At 51.8% G+C, this 15,236-nt stretch overlaps 3 protein-coding genes across 3 annotated transcripts; 2 read left to right on the plus strand and 1 right to left on the minus strand.

The window, feature by feature from the left end:
* Window positions 1-716: 716 nt before the first annotated feature.
* On the plus strand, window positions 717-6,468 carry camk1gb (calcium/calmodulin-dependent protein kinase IGb). The gene is made up of 13 exons (XM_053848979.1): window positions 717-754; window positions 2,158-2,264; window positions 3,591-3,716; window positions 3,789-3,863; window positions 3,922-4,060; window positions 4,343-4,466; window positions 4,527-4,602; window positions 4,674-4,786; window positions 4,864-4,942; window positions 5,013-5,100; window positions 5,289-5,602; window positions 5,668-5,746; window positions 5,818-6,468. Exons 2-12 carry the CDS (start codon window positions 2,179-2,181, stop codon window positions 5,723-5,725), a joined length of 1,278 nt encoding a protein of 425 aa, XP_053704954.1. The 5' UTR covers window positions 717-754; window positions 2,158-2,178; the 3' UTR covers window positions 5,726-5,746; window positions 5,818-6,468.
* Window positions 6,469-6,559: 91 nt separating this feature from the next.
* On the plus strand, window positions 6,560-8,946 carry taf8 (TAF8 RNA polymerase II, TATA box binding protein (TBP)-associated factor). The gene is made up of 8 exons (XM_053848995.1): window positions 6,560-6,743; window positions 7,388-7,547; window positions 7,629-7,727; window positions 7,793-7,855; window positions 7,932-8,056; window positions 8,128-8,275; window positions 8,504-8,646; window positions 8,765-8,946. Exons 1-8 carry the CDS (start codon window positions 6,696-6,698, stop codon window positions 8,903-8,905), a joined length of 927 nt encoding a protein of 308 aa, XP_053704970.1. The 5' UTR covers window positions 6,560-6,695; the 3' UTR covers window positions 8,906-8,946.
* A 2,041-nt stretch (window positions 8,947-10,987) lies between these two features.
* Window positions 10,988-15,107, minus strand: atp6ap1b (ATPase H+ transporting accessory protein 1b). Its single transcript, XM_053848976.1, has 10 exons — window positions 14,411-15,107; window positions 13,482-13,602; window positions 12,923-12,997; window positions 12,669-12,856; window positions 12,518-12,555; window positions 12,362-12,447; window positions 12,076-12,299; window positions 11,977-12,012; window positions 11,673-11,910; window positions 10,988-11,578 (listed from the first exon to the last, which is right to left on the minus strand). Exons 1-10 carry the CDS (start codon window positions 14,518-14,520, stop codon window positions 11,366-11,368), a joined length of 1,329 nt encoding a protein of 442 aa, XP_053704951.1. The 5' UTR covers window positions 14,521-15,107; the 3' UTR covers window positions 10,988-11,365.
* Between the last annotated feature and the right edge of the window lie 129 nt (window positions 15,108-15,236).

Here is a 15,236-nt window from a genome sequence, read left to right on the forward strand (position 1 = left end):
CTGTGTTTGATGAAGACGACCATGGCATTCCTTAGCCAGTTACCATGACGACCCACTGTGTCTCAACCCGATTCTTTCTATTTAAAGACTGAAGCAAGTCTTTAGAGAAAACATCTTGAAGCAGCCAGAATTTTCCCGTCTGGAGCAGCCACTCCGTGACCCGTCCAGTTGCTGCGCGCGCTGCTCGCTGGGATGAGCTTGCAAGGCAGATTAGAACATAATCCAGTTAAAAGTTTCCTCTGGATACCAAAGTGTGTCATGAAACATCCTCGCAGCCTAATTCTGTGTGCATGCTACCATCGCTGCAGAAAGGTCAAGGTCGTCGCTGCTGGCTTCATAGATCCCTCATGACTTATTCATGATGCCTCCTCTTCATTTACCTTGGAATGAGAGAAACTCTGAATTTCTTCTCACTTCCGTGAGAAGCTTGAAGTGGGTTTTCAGCCTCATAAAAGGTTGCAGAGTCAGAAAAGAAAAGATGTTTTACTGGAGTTGCGGTTCAGCTTCCCAGCCCTCGTGAGCTCAGCCCGGACCCTGAACACTCATTTGTAGCTGACGTTTGTGTCAGGCGCGCTGCGGAGTGCACTGCGCTAACTTGTGCATGTGTGTGTGCAGAATCATGAATGAGCCGCAGCCCCTCCCCTCTGAGGATCTAATCTTGACTCCATACATCCAGTTCCAGACGAGGTAATCCGGCCAGACCTCAGTGAGCTCTGAGAGGAGACAGCGCTCCAGTCCTCCAGCGAGTGTCTCGGTGAGTCTCCAGTTCATTGTTGTGTTTGTGATGATTCTGTGTCATGACGTGGTGTTTGATGCTTCCTACTGCAGTGTTTTTTTCTGTTGAATGCTGCAGAGATGGCACTGTAGAGAGGGCACTTAGTGCTACTCAACAGGCGTTCAAAACAACGTCACTGGCTTGATGGGTCTCCTTTGATTTGCTGTCAGAAACGTTGCAGATTGTTATGGTCTGTATGATAAATGGCTTGCTTTGCTCCGGTCTCTGTTGATCTGAAGCAGCACTGAGGTCTGATGCTGCAGATGGCAACTGCTGCAGGTGATATGTCAACCTGTGGCATGAATTCCTCTGAATAGACAGCATTCACTTCTGCAGCAATGCAAGTATTTGGCTCAAACTTCTGGCAGATGTGTGGCATCAAGTGCACTGAAATGCTGACGTGTGGCTTTTAACTCCACTTGCATTCAAACCTGCGGCATTCTGATCTGCACTCACCAACTCAGAGCACTGCATCTAATCCGCCCTGTGGCACTAAGATTAGCAGATATTCCCATTTAACCTGAATAGAATCTCACGGACAGAATTGTTTTGGAGCTCAGTCCTCTGTCAGAGACGTGGAGTGGGGCTCCAGCACCACTTACTACCACCCCCTCTGGCTGGAAGAAGAAGCATGTCATGTGGTGCATTGGTTTATGAATATGAGTAATAACAGCAAATGTGTCACCAGAGTAGAGGCGGGGGTTTCAAAAGTGACACATTAATATCTCAATGGGTTTCACTTTGTGGCATCAATATATCAATATACTGGTATTGAAACATCAGCTGAGGCTGTGGCTCTTGTTGTGCCATCACCTGCATGAGGCTTGTGGCATGACAGAGGTCATGTGTGGTGGCACATATATAACCAGCCTCCTCCTCTACCATCACCCTCTTTCACAAGCAGCTCCATGAATCCAAATCAAGGTTCACACAGCAGTGTGCACCTTCCATGTGAGAACGTTCTGATGGTTTTAACTCCCTGATCTGCAGATAATCTCTTATGTAAGTGAGGAAAGAGGCCGCGGCACCAAAGTGGATAACCTGCTCATTTTAAATGTTCCTAATCCTGAGCAGTTAACGGACCACGCGTTACATCACACACACAGTTCTGGTTGCAAACTTCGCTCTGCAGAGTTGAATCAGCCGCTCAGATACACATGTGGGGATGGATGATATGGAGAAGATGCCTGGCATGTTCAGATGAGCTCAGGTGTGTTCCACTTCTCCCCTGGATTAGAGCGCTGAGCTCCTGAAAACCAGACAGTGGCGCGTCTGAGCGCTGGCTCCGACGTCCCGACCTGCCTCATCACAACAGTCAATAATCCCTGAACCACTTTCCTCTGCCTCTCAGTCTGTGTCTTGTTGTCTGTGTGGCGGCGCAGAGTCACTGCTCCGGTGTCAACATGGGTCGTCAGGAGGCCGACGGGGTCTGGATGAAGCACACGGAGAACATCCAGGAGATCTTTGACTTCATGGAGGAGCTTGGATCGTGAGTAGCGTGGAGGGGTGGGGGTCAGCGTCTCGGTTCGGTCAGTTGTTGTGTGTGAAGGTTTGTGCTCCTTCCCTCTAACTGTGTTGATGTTTCAGTTTGTTCATTGGTGCTGTGGGGTCTTCAGCTGAGTGTGTGCGTGTGTGTGTGTGAATGGATTACCCTCACTTGATGAGGTCATGAAGGCGACTAAAGGGTTAATGGGATCCAGCGGAGTTAACTAGTTCATTCATCAACAATTGTGGGAAAAACTGTACTGTGCTGGTGGCTCTTTCACTTTTCACTCCACTTTTATTTTGAAGGGCAGAAGACATCTCATTTGAACTGGCTAGATTTGAGGTCAGCAGCTGGTGTGCGAGTGACCTGGGTCTGACAGGCACTCATGTTGATGATGATGATGATGATCAGCTGAAGTGGCAGCCTGAAGGTTCCACCTGTGATTGACCTCTGAGTTAGTCATCATAGCAAGTGTCAGCAGCGACTGTGGTCTGAACAGCAATATGCTGAGAGAAGGCGTCTGTGGAGTCTTTATTCTCAAGCTCAGGAGAAAGTGAAGGACACAAAGCACTTTATTTGTGGAGGGAGGAGTTTAGCTTTGCTGTTTTATGAAACTGCCAATATTGACTGAAAGGTCTGGCGTTTCATTTCGTCTCCATGACTCAGGCCGGTGACTTTTTGTGACTCATTACAGTGGCCAGGAGGAGCTGAGGTGTGTGAGACCTGAGCAAGCGTCGGACGTTTCCCGTGTTTAGTGTCTCACTGTTGTAGAGGAAGGAAGCTCCATCTTCGTTTCCCCCCGGAACTAACTGAGCGAGCGAGTGTGAGTGTGCGTGTGAGAGGACCTCAGTGAGCCTCACATCTGCTGCCGTGTCTGGCTGTGTTGCTCCTCACTGTGAGACCATCACGTGTGGATGCTGAGATGCTGGTGCACAAAGCTCACTGCGGCGTGTTGAATAGAACAAGGCTGTGTGAGTCCGGCGCATCCCTTGTGTCTCGGCTGATTCTGCTGGAGGCGGCTTGGATCTGAGGTCGGCACCGACCGCCAGGATCCTGAGGAGACGGCCTCAGGCTCGTGTTTGTTCTGCGTTGCTCCATGACGTCAGGGCTCAGCTGTAATCCTCCTGCAGGAGCCAGGACAGTCAAACAAACAAACCTGTGCTTCTCTGTCCTCCTCAATTGAACCCCTGATGGTTCAGGAGCTCAGGGAGAATTGAGCGCAGTGGACGTCTGTAATACATGGGGCTCTGCCCCAGCATGACCCTGAGGCTAGGTCTGGCCCGGTGAGGTCTGGGCGGCAGGTCGTTGACGCGTTCTGTGTCTCTGCAGCGGGGCCTTCTCCGAGGTCTTCATGGTGAAGGAGAAGAAGACGGGCAAGATGTTCGCCATGAAGTGTGTGAAGAAGAAACAGAAGAAAGACTTGAACCTGGAGAACGAGATCTCCGTCCTCCGGAGGTGAGATCATGTGACCCAACCCTCCTCTCAGCGCTCTGCTGACCCCACTTGGCCGTTTGCTCTCACGCGCAGGATCAAGCACGAGAACGTGGTCGGCATGGAGGACTTCTACGACAGCCGGACCCACTACTATCTCGTCATGCAGCTGTGAGTTTTCTCCGCTGGGTTCCTTCTGAGGCCTCGGTTCTGATGAGTCCGTCTGTAGCGTGTCGGGCGGCGAGCTGTTCGACCGGATCCTGGATCGAGGTGTTTACTCTGAGAAGGATGCCAGCAGTGTGATCCGGCAGGTCCTGCACGCCGTCGCCTACCTGCACCAGAATGGCATCGTACACCGAGACCTGAAGGTGCAGACATACACACGTCTGTCTCTCTTTTGTGGGGACCTCTCATGGCCATCATCCTTTCCTCAGCCTCTCAACCAGACTGAGACCCAGTTATTTGAAAGACTTCACCCTCAAATTGAGACTTAACCTTGTGGGGACCTGCAAAAGGGCCCACTAAGACATAAGGTTGTCACAAGGAAAGTGTTTTGTCAAGAAATGGTCCCCACAAGTGAGGATCAACCATACACACACATACACATCTGACTGATGTGAGGAGGAACATTCAGGTTCTGCTTCTCACAGCCGGAGAACATCCTCTACTACAGCCCGGACCAGGACTCCAAGATCATGATCAGCGACTTCGGCTTGTCAAAGATGGTGGACAGCGGCGTGATGTCGACGGCGTGTGGGACGCCAGGCTACGTTGGTGAGTCACCAAGCCACACTCCACCGTGCCACTCTCCTGACACCTGCCTGTCATGTCCAGCGCCCGAGGTTCTGGCGCAGAAGCCGTACAGCAAGGCCGTGGACTGCTGGTCCATTGGAGTCATCACCTACATCCTGTGAGTCACCCAGCCACCTGCTCCATGCCGGGGCTTGTGTTCCTGCAGCTGACGCCACGCTCTCCCCGCAGGCTCTGTGGATACCCTCCGTTTTACGAGGAGAGTGAGACCCGACTCTTCTCCAAGATCATGAAGGCTCATTACGAGTTTGACTCGCCGTTCTGGGACGACATCTCTGAGTCAGGTGACTGTGACCGCCCTGATGTGCTCGCTGAGCTGAACGTCCCTGATGGATGTCTGAACCTGAATCATTGCTTGCAGCCAAAGACTTCATCAGGAACATGATGCACAAGAGTCCAGACATGAGGTTCTCCACGGAGCAGGCGCTGCGCCACCCCTGGTGAGACAAGACTCGCCCCCGTGCTCATGTTCCAGGCAGGAGCTGAGGAGCCTTTTGTTCTGCTTCCCAGGATCATCGGGAAGACGGCGCGGAGCCAGGACATCTACTACTCTGTCAGCGTCCAGATCCAGAAGAACTTCGCCAAGTCCAAGTGGAAGGTCAGTGCTGATCTGGTCCATCAGCTGCATACATCTGTCACCACAGACGTTTGACTGAGGAGGGGGAGTGGTAGCCCTGTTGTGGAGTGGACACTGGTCCAGGGTGTCCCTCACCTGTCGTGAATCCATCAGAGCTGAAAGTCATTCTCCAAGCCTCCATCCTCCTGAACGTGTGTGTGTGTGCGCAGCAAGCCTTCAACGCCACGGTGGCCATCAACCACATGAAGAAGCTGCAGCTGGCCCACTCCGAGGTCCTGAAGACCAGCATCCCCGACATCAAGGTGGTGGACGTTTCCTCCCCGGACAAAAGCCGGCGCGCCCTCAACCCCGACAGGCCCGAGGTGGTGACCCAGAATCACATGACTCTGCCTGCCAGCCACGTGGACCTGAAGAGCCACTCCCACCCTCTGAAGGCCCACAGTCAGGGCGTGGCCCACCCCGCGCCCAGCATCGCGGCGCAGGGCAAGCACGTGTATCACTCGGAGCCCGCCAACCTCAACGGGTGAGTGCTGGTGGGGATGAGCGGGTCGAGCTGGTTCTGACTGCAGCGCTGGTGTTGGTCGGCAGGGTCGCCAGGAACAAGTACGGCAAGACCCTGCAGACGGGAGTTTGTTCTGTCATGTGAGTCGCCGAACAAGCGTGTCCGGTGAGTTGGACCACACGGGGCTGGTGATGGTGATGTGAGATGTGACCTGCGTGTGCTGCTCTCCCCGCCAGGTGCTTGTCGCCCCACTGCCTCCGCCTGCACATGTTCAAGGTCTGAAGATGAGAAGCGGCTGATCCTCTGATGGACTGGAACTTTCTCCTGGAGAAAAAGTGCCTGTGGAGATTAGGATTCCCACCCAGACAACATGGAGCTGCAGAGGGAGGAGTTGTCTTCAGCATGAGAGGATCGCGCTCACACCCGTGTCCCTGAACCTCAGCACACCTCACCGACTGCAGAAAAGTTGTGTTCTAGCTTCAGTGTTTCCATGCCCTCTTGTCTGGTGCAGGATTAGCTTTGCTCCCTCATGCCAACCTTCTTTTCACCTGTAAATATGTCCCTTCATTTTTTTTATGTCCACCCAAACTCTGCACGATCTTTCTCTTTATATTTTTTATTGAGATGCCCATCGAAGATGAGCGAGACGACAGGATGTTGATTGTCAACACTTCAGTGTTTGAAGGCCCATTGGTGCCAGGCCGACCGGCAGGTTTGCCAGTTCAACAACCCAAAACACTGTTCTGATTCCTATTTGACCTGTTGTTTTGTTGCTTTTTCAACTGTCAACATGGCTGCCGTTCGTGACTCTGCACTCTGACAAAAGAATGTACTCTTTAGATCTGCACTTGTCTTCTGTACTTTTGAAATAAACCCTGTCACCCGAACTGCTGTCGCTTCATGTGTTCTTTAACTGGGGTTCGCTGCAGTTCTGTCTTTAACCACAAGGTGGCGGAAATAAAATCTCCAAGGGTTCGCGTAAACGGAACTGACGTCATTATAGTCCATGTTTACAAAATGGATGCCTTGAGACTCCCGTAGCGCATCCACTGACCCACAGTTTTCTTATTCTCTCTAGAGACTTGCTGTTGGAGCGTACAAGCACAAGTTCCTGATGGCGGATCCCGCGGTGTCGTCGGGAGGTTCGCTAAATGCGAGCGGGGTGAGGTTTGCTCTCAGCTGGGGAAGCGCTTGTAGCGACGCTAGCTGTTAGCCCGAGGCTACACGGGTGTTGTTTTGCTTGATTAACTGGTGCTTGTAAAACGTTCACTGAGTGGAAAATTCGTGCAGTTTGAACTTGGCCAGTGTTTTGCTGAAGCGAGTGTTTCCTTTTCTTCAAATATCGCGTTACTCGCTGGCGACGTGTTCGGCTGTCACAGGTGCATCTCGTCTGCTCTTTTATTAAATGGAAATCAAACTAAATTTGACAGGAAACTGTTATAATCATAAGTGGAATTAAACTACATTTGTAAATATTTGAAGCAAAGTTTGTCTCTTTTTGACAAGGTAAGGCTGGAAGTGTTGCACTTTTCAAGAGGTGTTTGACGTTGTTGATCAGGAAATTATTGAGTCAAATAAAAAAGTCACATGCTCAAAGGCACAGTGAAATGTTAAGGGTTGTTTGACTAAAAATAAAAAAAACGGTGGGGGAGAAATGGGATGAAATATGATGATTTTGATATGATTTTTTCCTAAAATAATGGGAATGATGTAGCGGCGAAAATAGATGGAGCTCCAGTTTGACTGCCACATGCCCCCTCCACTGTCAAACCTCCTCTGATCCCGTCGACCTTTTCGTCTCTGCAGCGTGTCGGGGGGAGTAAGTCTGCCAGCAGCCCGGTGGAGAACTACCAGCTGGCTCGACGGCGCACCCTGCAGGTGGTGGTCAGTGCCCTGCTGACGGAGTGTGGCTTCGACAGCGCAGAGAAGGCGGCGGTGGAGACGCTGACTGAAATGATGCAGAGCTGTGGGTGGACACCTTCATGCTTCACAGCAGCGTCGGTGTTTCCGTGTCCCGGTTGAGCGTGTGGTGCTTGTCTGTTCCCAGATATCACGGAAATCGGCCGCTGTGCTAAGTCCTACTGCGAACACACAGCCAGGAGCGTCCCGACTCTGTCAGACACGGTGGTGGCGCTGATTGAGATGGGTGAGCAAACTTCCTGAGGCGGGAACAGTCACGAAACCAGCACCTGAGTCGTCGTGTCTTCGCAGGCTTCAACGTGGACGCGCTGCCCGTCTATGCCAAGAGGTCGCAGAGGATGGTGATCACTGCACGTGAGTCCCGCCTTCGTCGCCCTGGTGATGATGATGATGATAATGATGATGAGTGTGCTCTGTGTTTGGACCCCAGCGCCAGTCACCAACACGCCGGTCGCGCCCAAAGCTCTGTCAGCGGGTCAGAAGCGCACACACCCGTCGCATATCCCCGGCTACTTCCCAGAATTCCCTGACCCACACACGTACATCAAAACTCCGGTGAGTCCAGCAGCACCTCTGCCACGCGCCTCTGCAGCTGGACCACTGACGCGGCTGCTCTCTCCCCGTAGACGTTCCGGGAGCCGGTGTCGGACTACCAGGTGGTGAGAGAGAAGGCTGCCACCCAGAGGAGAGACGTGGAGCGAGCGCTGACCCGCTTCATGGCCAAAACAGGGGAGACGCAGAGTCTGTTCAAAGACGACGTGACAGCGTTTCCACGTGAGTGCAGCGCCGCCGACTCTTCTGTTCACCCTGGAGTTCAGCTCCTTCACGCGCTTTTGCAGAATCATCCCATGCAGGAGACATTTGAGTCTCTCTGCAGCGCAGCAGGGCGCCCTCTGGCGGGCGTCTCAGTTGGCGCAGCTCAACTGTTGAGTGTTTTGAAGCATGAAGCAACTCAAACACTTCAGAGTCACACTTGTCTGACTGTGGTGTGTTGGTGGGCAGTGATCGCAGCCCAGCGCAGCTCCATCCCGTACCTCAGCGCCCTCCTGCCCTCGGAGCTGGAACTGCAGACCCTGGAGGAGACAGACTCGTCGGAGCAGGACGACCAGACGGACAACGAGAACGCGTCGGGAAACATCATCGCTGTGAGTCCTGCTGCTGCTGCTGGAACATTATGACCGCAGTGCGAGCGCTCGGCCCTCTACGGGGCGGAGCCACAGCCCCTCCCACTCCACTGGTGTCTCACCTGTGTCTCTCCTCCAGGACGATCCGGCGGCAGACAAAGAAAACTCGCTGCTGCCTCCCTCCAGCGTGGTTCCCTCCACCAAGGCCAACGACGACAGCGTGATCGACAACCCGTACCTGAGGCCCGTCAAGAAACCCAAGATCAGGAGGAAGAAGTGACCCAGGCTTCTGTGTTTTGATAATAAATGTTGGATGCACCGGACTTACCTGTTGTTGTTGTCTATTGTGCTGTGAATGTATCCACAGATACATGAAATTTTTCGTTTCTTCTCATCAATCAGACCTGGGACTTGAACCAGCAACCATCCTCACATCAGAGGCAGATGCTCATCCCAGTGAGCTATCAAGAGACAGAAGAACTTTTTCGTTTCTTCCATTTATCCTCCTCATTTGAACAAGTTACTCAAGAAAATTGAAGTCACCAACGGTCCGCCTGACCGGGGTCTTGAACCTGGAACCTCTGTGGCTTGTAGCGGCGTGTACCCCCACAAGCCACAGGAACACATTGGTCTCAGTGTTTCGGCAGTGATTTGTTTCTCAGTGACACATGTTTGAAAATTAAACTCAAGAACCAAACATCGGCCACATGTGGGACTTGAACCAGCACCTTCCTCACACCGTATGCAAGGCTTCATCCCAGTGAGCTACACAGGCAGGGGCTGAAATTTTCGATTCTAATATTTATCCTCATCCTCTGAGCACGCTTTAAATAAATGAGTAAGCAGGAATCGAACTCACAACTGCAGAGTGAGGAGCAGCGAGTGAAGCCGCTAGACCACAGGAGGTCCACTCAGTTCGCCAGCTCATGTTGAAGAGCGCAGCTTCACACTTGAAGAGTTAGATTTCTGAGGTCCACTTCTGCTCATGGGTTTCAACCTCAGTCGGGCGCCATCTTAAAGTTCAGCTGAGCTCAGGAAGTGTTTCATCTGCAGCTCCTGACTTGGTTCCTCAGCTCATGTTCACGGCTCTTTTGTGTCTGACCTGAGTGGAGATGGAGTAGATCTCATCCAAAGGTCTGTCTGAAGCAGGCCACTCCCTCCCCTGAGGAGGCTGTCGATCCATGAGTCGCGACCTTGACCCAGGAGGTCATCTGTGACTCCAGAGAACTGCAGTGGTGTGGAGCTCACTTTCTCAGAGCCCAGTCATGAGGAGCAGCTGATCTTCTGGTTCCTCTCCGGAGGCTCTCAGGGACCTGAGGGAGACACTGACCACAGTTGCTTCGAGTCCCCAGTCCTGATCTCCAAGTCGTCACTTCTGAAACCTGGTGAGATCTGCATTCTCAGAGCCTCTGTGGCCGATGATCCTGCAGCAGGCTGAGGAACAGGAGGAGCTCCACTCTGACCTGGCTCTCCAGCTGAAGGTCCATTGATCCCTGTTATGTTCCTGCCAGATCAGGAGCCTGTGAGCTTCTCTTGTCTGGTGACAGTAGGGAGGTGGAACCCTGGAAGAGAGCCACACCTTCTTCCACCAGCTTCACTTCTGCGGGTCATGTGACCACCTTCCAGCGGACACACTGACGTGGGTCACGGTTCCTCACCTTCGGCAGATGATCGAGTGACTCGACGTGACTCGCCTGTCCTTCGGAACTTGGATCGAATGACGAGCTTCTCACCGGTCGAACCTGAGCCTTTCGGCTGGGACGGTCGCTCACCAGCAGATCGGCCACCGGTCTGCCGCTCGGGCAGACAGACAGGTCTCAATGCGCCGCAGCGACGACTCGCCCGCAGACACGCGAGAGCAAGACAGTTCAGCAACCAGAGACAGGCGGCAGGAGGGCGCCCTCTGGTGGTGCTCCTCCGTCCAGCGCTTCTCCGTGGAACAGTCAGCCCCAAAGCACTACATGACCCTCCACCTTTCCAGCTCACTTTTATCTGCCTGCTCTTCTGTCACATGCTGGGAACACATTTATGACTCTGGTGCACAAGGAGACGCTCTACTCTGCAGTGACCATTGTGGCGCGCAAATATGTTTCTTTGGGACTTAAACACAACACCTGTTTCTTATTCAGTGTAAACATCACTAAATAAATAAAGTCATCACTCTATTCACTTCCAGTGTGTTTGTTCACTCCTCCTGTCCTCTGTCACAATCATGAGCTTTTTAAAAAAATTTTCAAAGTGCATCTTCTTGAGACCTGAGCGTCTCCTGACCCGGAAGCGGTAGGTTCAACGGAAGTGACTCTGGCTGCCGATCCATTTTCAGCATTGTAAACACGACAAACGGCGACAGCTGACACTTTGACAGAAATCTTTATTAGTTCTTTGTACATTCAAAGACTTGACAAAAGGCACATATCCGCTCCTTAAGTTGATAAATAAATTACTAAGTGGCTTCTGTGGCACCGTGTCACTGGGAGAAAAGCTGACCCACGTTGGCAGTTAGATCATGATCGATTGGCACAAACATTCCAGCTTGTCAAATAAACAAAACTTTGAAAGTGGAATGTAATTTTGAAGTTTACAAAATGACAAATTGAAGGCACTCGGGTGCAAGAGTGTGTGTATGTGTGCGTGACTCAGAGCACCTGTCGGAATAAAGCTGTGTCCATTCATGCTGTGTTCAGTAGTTTGAGAATGTGACTTTTCCTTCATACGTCCTGTCTGCAGTGTGTGTGTGTATTTATTCAGACTGAGGCACAGAGATGGACGGCCCCTTGGGGTCATCGAACCGGTCCATGGTGTTGAGCTGCATGATCATGTGGAGTCCGTAGACGAAGATGAGCAGCATGAGCAGCGAGGTGAGCAGACCCATCCAGATGCCGGCCGTGAAGAAGCCGGCACAGTCGCTGGCGTACGAGAAGTTGGTCCCGTTGGCCAACCTGAAGCCCTGGATCTGTATTTTTTAGAGGTACATATGAGCTGACATTGTGTCCAGGAACACTGTGAGTGTGAGAAGAGGACAGTGGTGAAATAGGGTCAGGTCGTACCTGGAAGTCCACAAAGTTGACGGCCCACTCTGAGGTGTTCTGCACCGTGTTGTTGGGGACCAGCAGAGCGTCCTGTAGGCTGGAGACCGACATGCAGTGGAAGGAATATTCCACTGGAGCGTAGACGCCACGGCTGCCCACGAACGACTTCATGGAGGAGCTGGACTGCAGCTGGACGGCGTCCAGAGTGAACCAGTTCCTCGCGGACACAGGATAAAAGCGCTGACTCATAAAAAACCTAGAGAGTGACATTGCAGGATGGAGGTTCACAGCGTAAAGCAGCCCACACTCTGGTGTTTCTCACCTCAGCGTCACGCCCACAGGGTACGAGAGGACCAGCCTGCAGGGGAACACAGCCTATTGAGCCAAATGTGAGGCGCACAAACAAGACATCAGAACTCACACAGCGCTGGTGGCGCTGCAAGACGAGCCGTCCAACGAGGGCGTCTGAAGGGCCAGGTCCGTCCAGCCCTGCGCCGCCGAGAACCTCACGTTCAGGTTCTGAGCCCACAGCATGATGCACGGAGAGCCCGACACGTTGAACATGATGGGAGCTTTGACGGCCGGAGCAGGCGTCTGCAGGAGGGAGCGGCCCATCCACTCAGACTGTGCCGGCCCAGAGCTGACCTGAGAGCAGCAGGATCAGTGGCCGGTTCTGGTTCTGGTTCTGTGTGATCCTCAGACCTTACCTGTGAGGAGCGGAGGCCGCTGAACACTGACACATACGGAATGTTTCTCTGCTTCATCTCCCTCAGAACGTCTCCGACAGTTTGATCTGCAGAACAAAAAGACCCGAGCTCACGACTGTGCCAGAGCCGCCAGACCATGTCGCGTCCAGAACTCACCATTGCTGCGCAGCAACTCCCTGCAGGAGTGATCCCGGCTGGAAAACAGCACCTTCTGGTTACACTTTTATCAAGCAGATAGTTGAACTGCTGGTATCATTCATCCAGAATCCATCACCCAACCGACTTGCGCCGAGAGCTTGGGCCTCACCTGGCGCAGTACGGCAGCTCCACCAGCAGCAGGTTGTTGACGGAGGTCTGGAGGCTCAGGTGAGACAGGGTGTCGGCGTCCACCAGCAGCGGGGCGACGCCCAGCTTCTGCTGCAGCAGAGTCACCAGAGACTTCCCCGAGCACCGGACGGCCGGGATGGACAGCGAGTGCGAGGACGTGAGCGCCTCCTGCAGAGCAGCCAGAGTCAGCAGCCGTCACGCGGCTCACAGATGGACCAGGTGTCGGGAACACACCTGCAGGTTTGGCAAGCTGCTGTCCTGCGGATTTCCAAACGCTCCGCCAAAAACAGTGAAGTCATCCAAACTCAACTGTGACAAGAGCACATTGTTAAAGAAGCTCTGACGCGCTTTGTTCAGTGGCTTCTTTAAGTTCTTCAACAAAAACCTTCAACTCGGAGCTGTATGACCCAAACCTCTGATCCAAATATATTTACAATACGCAGCCACCTGACCCTTACTCTTATTCCAGTGAACACATGTGTTTGAATGATATTGTTGCACTCAGAGTCACACACATGTTTGGAAAACCTTCCCATCTCTTGGCTCCCGTCACTCTTTTAGCTTGATCAATGGAGGTTCCAACCACACAGGAAGTGCAAACAGAAGCTCATGGTCACACCCAAGTGGGAAAACCAACCACCAGGTCACATGACGCCTCTGGTCACATGGTCAATTAGAAACACATAGAAAAAACCTCACATTTGTCGAGTGAAAGTCTGAGACGTCAAAAGAGTAAGTTTCACTTTCCTTCATTCTCATTGCAAGAAAAGCTCCATCACGGCGACTCACCCACCTGGTCCTGCAGGAACAGCACCACCGTGTGTGGAGCAGATCCCAAAACGGTGGACAGGTAGGTGGAGAACTGGCCTTCTGACAGGATGGAACCAGCAGCAGATGAGGAGAGGTCAGGTAACCTGAAGAAAAGAAGCCACTGGTCAGCCAGGGATAAAGGAGGAAAACATTCAGACTGAGCGTTACATGCTCAGAAACCTAATGGCACGGTCAAAAGAACTCATGATGCCCATCCTACTCTGAAAAGTGACCTGCAACTGTGTTCACACTTGCAAGTCAAAACAGAAACCAGACAATCTGTCTGGGAAAATAAAATAAAATGATAAGACTTGTTCTCCTCTCTGCTTCATCCCTCTCTCATCCAGTCAAAAGTGACCAGGAAAACAGGCTCAAAGAGCAGGTGGGCAAACTTCAAATAAATTACTTTTCGTTTCATTTGTGTCCGAGCACTAATGAAGTCACGATACACGTGCAAACATGAGTAGTTTGTATTGAAATGTTATGTACACATAGTGGTCAAACACAACCAACAAGTCAACGCACATCTAAAGAGGCTTATTTTAAAAACAAACCATTGCTACCAGATAAAAAGTGAATTCAGCTGAAGGTATCCACATGACGTTATAAATAAAATAGCGTGGCAAAATATGAATCATCGTAAGTTGGTTTTTGGATTCAATAAACAGCAGAGATGTTTTTTTTTAATTAAACAACAACAAGAACGAACGAACGACACGTATAAACAATTTCCACACACAAACGCTCGACAATACAACAGTTTTCACAGGAAGTGACCACTTCCCAAAACCTTAGCACAAACTATATTAGCGAGCACGTAGCAGTAGCATTAGCCTAGCACGGCTAACAGCCGCGAAAGTAGCTGAGAACGAGAAACGAAGACTTTAAAAGCGACCACAAACGACACGGTACCTGTCAGTGGACCATATCAGAACTGGCACATGTTCGGTGGAGGTCGTTGAGAACACAAGAGCCAGTGAAACGAGCAGAAAGGGCGCTAGCTTGCTGCGCGTCGCTGCCATCTTCCCAGAGTGACTGTAAAGCTCAAGTCACGTGACAGGCGTCAGCTGACAGTCATGTGTGGAGGAAGAAGCGCTTCCTTCTTCTGTCGTTCAGCAGCGCCGCTCAGAAATCCGATTGTGTTTGAGGAAGTTATCAATTAACTACCGCGCTGTAATGAGAAACAACTTGATCTCCGTTAACCACGGACATTTGTGGAAACGAGGAAACATATTCTAAACGTGAACAGAAGGTGGATGAATTCAAGCACTAAATGATCATGTGGGGTGACTCGGAGACCATAGTACCGACTCCTCTCTGTGATATACGCCAAAAGAGCTCGGGAGCCGAATATTCCGGTCACGTGACGCTGGTCAGCTGGACAGTCATGTGGACAAGAGAAGCACTTCCTGCTTCTCCCGACCAACAACCCAGCCCCAAAAACCCTTGTTTTTTGGAGGAAATCAAGTTGGTATCTTTGTGCGCTAATACACGAGTCACCGATGTTCCATCGTTATTCGAACACTGTTACAGTCTGACGCGCTCGCCTCGCTGCTGTCCGTGGTACTGACGCACAATTGAAAGATGAACTTTAAACCCACTGAGTTCTCTGGTGATCTGTGAACCAGGGACGGTGGCAGTGAGAAGGAGTGACGTTTGATTTCCACTCCTCTGGTGCGTCCGTTGAGGCACGGCCACACAGCTGGGGCTGCGGAGGGATATACACCACAGAGCGAGT

The sequence above is a fragment of the Synchiropus splendidus genome, chromosome 18 (genome assembly GCF_027744825.2).
Source record: "Synchiropus splendidus isolate RoL2022-P1 chromosome 18, RoL_Sspl_1.0, whole genome shotgun sequence".
In the NCBI taxonomy this organism is placed as follows: Eukaryota; Metazoa; Chordata; class Actinopteri; order Syngnathiformes; family Callionymidae; genus Synchiropus; species Synchiropus splendidus.

Bases quoted from the DNA above. Each gene is read 5' to 3' on its own strand.
- atp6ap1b (XM_053848976.1), bottom strand. From the start codon at position 14,520: ATGGCAGCGACGCGCAGCAAGCTAGCGCCCTTTCTGCTCGTTTCACTG. The intron at 12,300-12,361 runs GTAAGGTCTGAG...TGCTGCTCTCAG, and splicing joins GCGGCCTCCGCTCCTCACAG to GTCAGCTCTGGGCCGGCACA. The intron at 12,013-12,075 runs GTGAGTTCTGAT...GTTCCCCTGCAG, and splicing joins TGCAGCGCCACCAGCGCTGT to GCTGGTCCTCTCGTACCCTG.
- camk1gb (XM_053848979.1), top strand. From the start codon at position 2,179: ATGGGTCGTCAGGAGGCCGACGGGGTCTGGATGAAGCACACGGAGAAC. The intron at 2,265-3,590 runs GTGAGTAGCGTG...GTGTCTCTGCAG, and splicing joins TTCATGGAGGAGCTTGGATC to CGGGGCCTTCTCCGAGGTCT. The intron at 4,943-5,012 runs GTGAGACAAGAC...TCTGCTTCCCAG, and splicing joins CAGGCGCTGCGCCACCCCTG to GATCATCGGGAAGACGGCGC.
- taf8 (XM_053848995.1), top strand. From the start codon at position 6,696: ATGGCGGATCCCGCGGTGTCGTCGGGAGGTTCGCTAAATGCGAGCGGG. The intron at 6,744-7,387 runs GTGAGGTTTGCT...TCGTCTCTGCAG, and splicing joins GTTCGCTAAATGCGAGCGGG to CGTGTCGGGGGGAGTAAGTC. The intron at 7,548-7,628 runs GTGGGTGGACAC...GTCTGTTCCCAG, and splicing joins GACTGAAATGATGCAGAGCT to ATATCACGGAAATCGGCCGC.